This window comes from Zerene cesonia, chromosome 15 (genome assembly GCF_012273895.1).
Source record: "Zerene cesonia ecotype Mississippi chromosome 15, Zerene_cesonia_1.1, whole genome shotgun sequence".
NCBI classification, from domain to species: Eukaryota; Metazoa; Arthropoda; class Insecta; order Lepidoptera; family Pieridae; genus Zerene; species Zerene cesonia.
In genome coordinates this window covers 831,118-833,843 of record NC_052116.1, presented here as the reverse complement: position 1 = coordinate 833,843, position 2,726 = coordinate 831,118, and the positions used below count along the sequence as shown (strand labels likewise).

At 46.3% G+C, this 2,726-nt stretch overlaps 1 protein-coding gene across 1 annotated transcript in view; it reads right to left on the bottom strand.

Annotated features, from left to right (window-relative positions):
- LOC119832282 (myosin heavy chain, non-muscle) overlaps positions 1-2,726 on the bottom strand; it is a 64,042-nt gene that overhangs the window by 4,910 nt on the left and 56,406 nt on the right. Inside the window, exons 24-29 of the mRNA XM_038355942.1 lie at positions 2,697-2,720; positions 2,322-2,576; positions 1,319-1,438; positions 952-1,101; positions 605-787; positions 57-220 (exon numbers count right to left, since the gene is read on the bottom strand). Of these exons, the coding sequence (XP_038211870.1) occupies positions 57-220; positions 605-787; positions 952-1,101; positions 1,319-1,438; positions 2,322-2,576; positions 2,697-2,720 (896 nt within the window). The remainder of the gene's footprint in view (positions 1-56; positions 221-604; positions 788-951; positions 1,102-1,318; positions 1,439-2,321; positions 2,577-2,696; positions 2,721-2,726) is intronic.

Here is a 2,726-nt window from a genome sequence, read left to right as displayed (position 1 = left end):
GTATCTGAAGAGGAAGATTTGGGGCATTGGTCATGGGGTATGGGGCGCGCACTCACCGCAGCTTGTTGCGCAGGTTGGAGCACTCGCGCGCGAGCGTCTCGTGCGTCTCGAGCAGGTCCTCCAGCTCGCGCTGCGCCTTCCGCTTGCCGACCTTCTCGCGCTGCACCTCCTCCTCCGACTCGTCCAGCTGCCGCTTCAGCGCCTTCACGCGGTTGTTCATCTGCGCGCGCGCACACACGGGACACGTTTAGTGCATACATTCTCAAACAATATAGGATTTCAATTCAAGTTTTACACATCACTAAATCGGTTACGAGTCTGAGATTGAATCATGTAAAAATTGCTGTAGCAACTGTGGTATTCAGTTATGTGAATGAGTGACGTTACTAGAAGCCCGGTTCCTTTTCATCAATTTTCACAGTTCATTCCTTCTTTCCAGCCGTCCATCCTTACCTTATCCTTAATATATTCCTTCCTATCCGTAAAATCGGGCAGCGTATTCGCAAGACACTAACTCTGCGAATGTTCATGGGCGGTGGTGATCGCTTACCATCAGGTAGGTAGTGTGGTGTAAATAGTGTGGTGAAGGTGATGGTGGCGGCACCTTCTCGATCTGCTCCTTGTATTGGTCGGCGTGGCGGCGCTCCTCGTCGAGCTGCAGCACGAGCTCCTTCATCTTCTTATCCAGCTTGCGCGAGGCCTTCTGCTGCGCGAGCCGCTCACGGCTCTCAGCCTCCAGCTGCTCTTCCAGGTTGGCCACCTTCAGCTCCAACGACGTGATCACGCCCTGCGAACGTACACACCCCACACGTTAATAATTCATTATGAATATTCATTTATGAAAACAGATATTATCTCATAAATTGTCGTGTTCTTAACTTTAATCGACCCAAACCGACGCAAAATCTGTTAACAAACGATCAATTGTCTAAAATAAACTAGAATGATCACCTTGGTCTTGGCGCGTCCGGCCGTCTCCAGCTCGGCGAGTTTCGCCTTGAGCTCCTTGTTCTGTCGCTCCAGCACCAGCTTGCCGCTCTCCAGCTTCTGCGTGGCCGCCTTCTCCGTGCCCAGCTCCATAGTCAGCTGTTCGATTTGATTCTGTGGGAAAGTGCATATGATTAAAATGGACCTAATTACAAAATAAATGGAGTAAAATATTATTATCTCTTTATACCGTTAAATTTCTCAGAATTTAAGCATTTATTTGAATGTTAAAATGGTTTATTGCAGAAGCTCGTTTTACTTGAATTGGTATTCCGTTAGGGTATAGCATAATTTCATTATTTTGTTGCCAACATGTGGCTAGTAGACATACCTGTGACTTTCTAAGTCTGTCGTTGAGTATCTCGTTGTTCGACTGCTCCTCATCCAGATCCTCCTCCAGCGCCGCTATCCTGGCTTCCAGACGCTTCTTCTCGTCCACTAGAAGCGTGACCTGAGTGACGAGCAAAGCATAACTAAACTAATATAAAATATATAATTGTTAGCTATTTAGCTCATTTTAATCTTATAACAAATAGAAATGAATATTTGTAAATGCACATTTTTAACCAATTAAGTTCAATCTTTTCATCATAGAATGCAAAAAGATAATTGGAATTAATTAAGGTTACACCAATGACGCTATAATAATTACTTTTAATATTATGATATTGTTTTAATGATGCAAAAGAGTTTTTTTGCTCATAGAGTAATTGTGAAGTAAATGTGAAATTAATAAATTTATATTTTTCTTTGATATTTTTTCGACACCTATGATTATAATGATTTTATTAAATTGTGATAACGTGATGTTATCGGACTTAATGCAAAGTTTATTCGTATAAAATTCATTAATAAATTTAGATATTGTTATCATTTAGTATTAACTGCATTTCAACATAAATATATATTTTTTTATGTCATAGCGGGCAACTGAGCTGGTGGTTCGCCTGATGGTAAACGAACACCACCGCCCATGAACATTCGCAGAGGCTTAGACCTCTGAAAATGTGCTGCCCGCTTTAAAAGGATAAGGGATAAGGAAAGGTTTGATGACTGGAAAGAAGGAATGGACTGGGAAGGGCTAGGAGAAGGAAATAGGCCTCTACTATAGTATAGGGTGTATACCTATACCTCTACGATACTATACTATAGGGTGTCCTGTACTAATAATTATATTTTAAGATCAACCATGTGTGATATGTTTTGTAATAAATTAAATTATCATATCCAACAACACGCGCGTAACAAATCGACGCTATAAGCAAGTTTTAGTAAGCTAGTTCGCTTGCGCGACGCACGCACGCACGCACGCACGCACGCACGCACGCACGCACCTTGGCGGCGGCGGCGGTGAGCTCGTCGTCGCGGTCGTCCCGCTCGCACTCGGCGTGGCGGCGCGCGCGCTCGGCGGCGGCCAGCTCCTCGGCGTGCTGCAGCGCCTCGGCCTCCAGCGCCTTGACGCGGCGCTCCGCCTCGCGCGCCGCGCCCGCCGCCTCCTCGCGCCCCGCGCGCGCCTCCTCCGCCTCGCGCACCGCCTCCTTCAGCTGCGCCGTCAGCTTCTTCGCCTGCTTCACCGCGTCCTCTTTCACCTGCGAACACCCGCCCGCCCTCGGTTCAGCAACTAATACTACGTCTCATCTATTGAGCTGTTATTCTACAAATGTTTACAATGTATTCGAAGTGTAAACCTAAACTCCTCTCCCCCTCACCTTGTTGGCGAGGTGCAGCGCCTGCTCGGC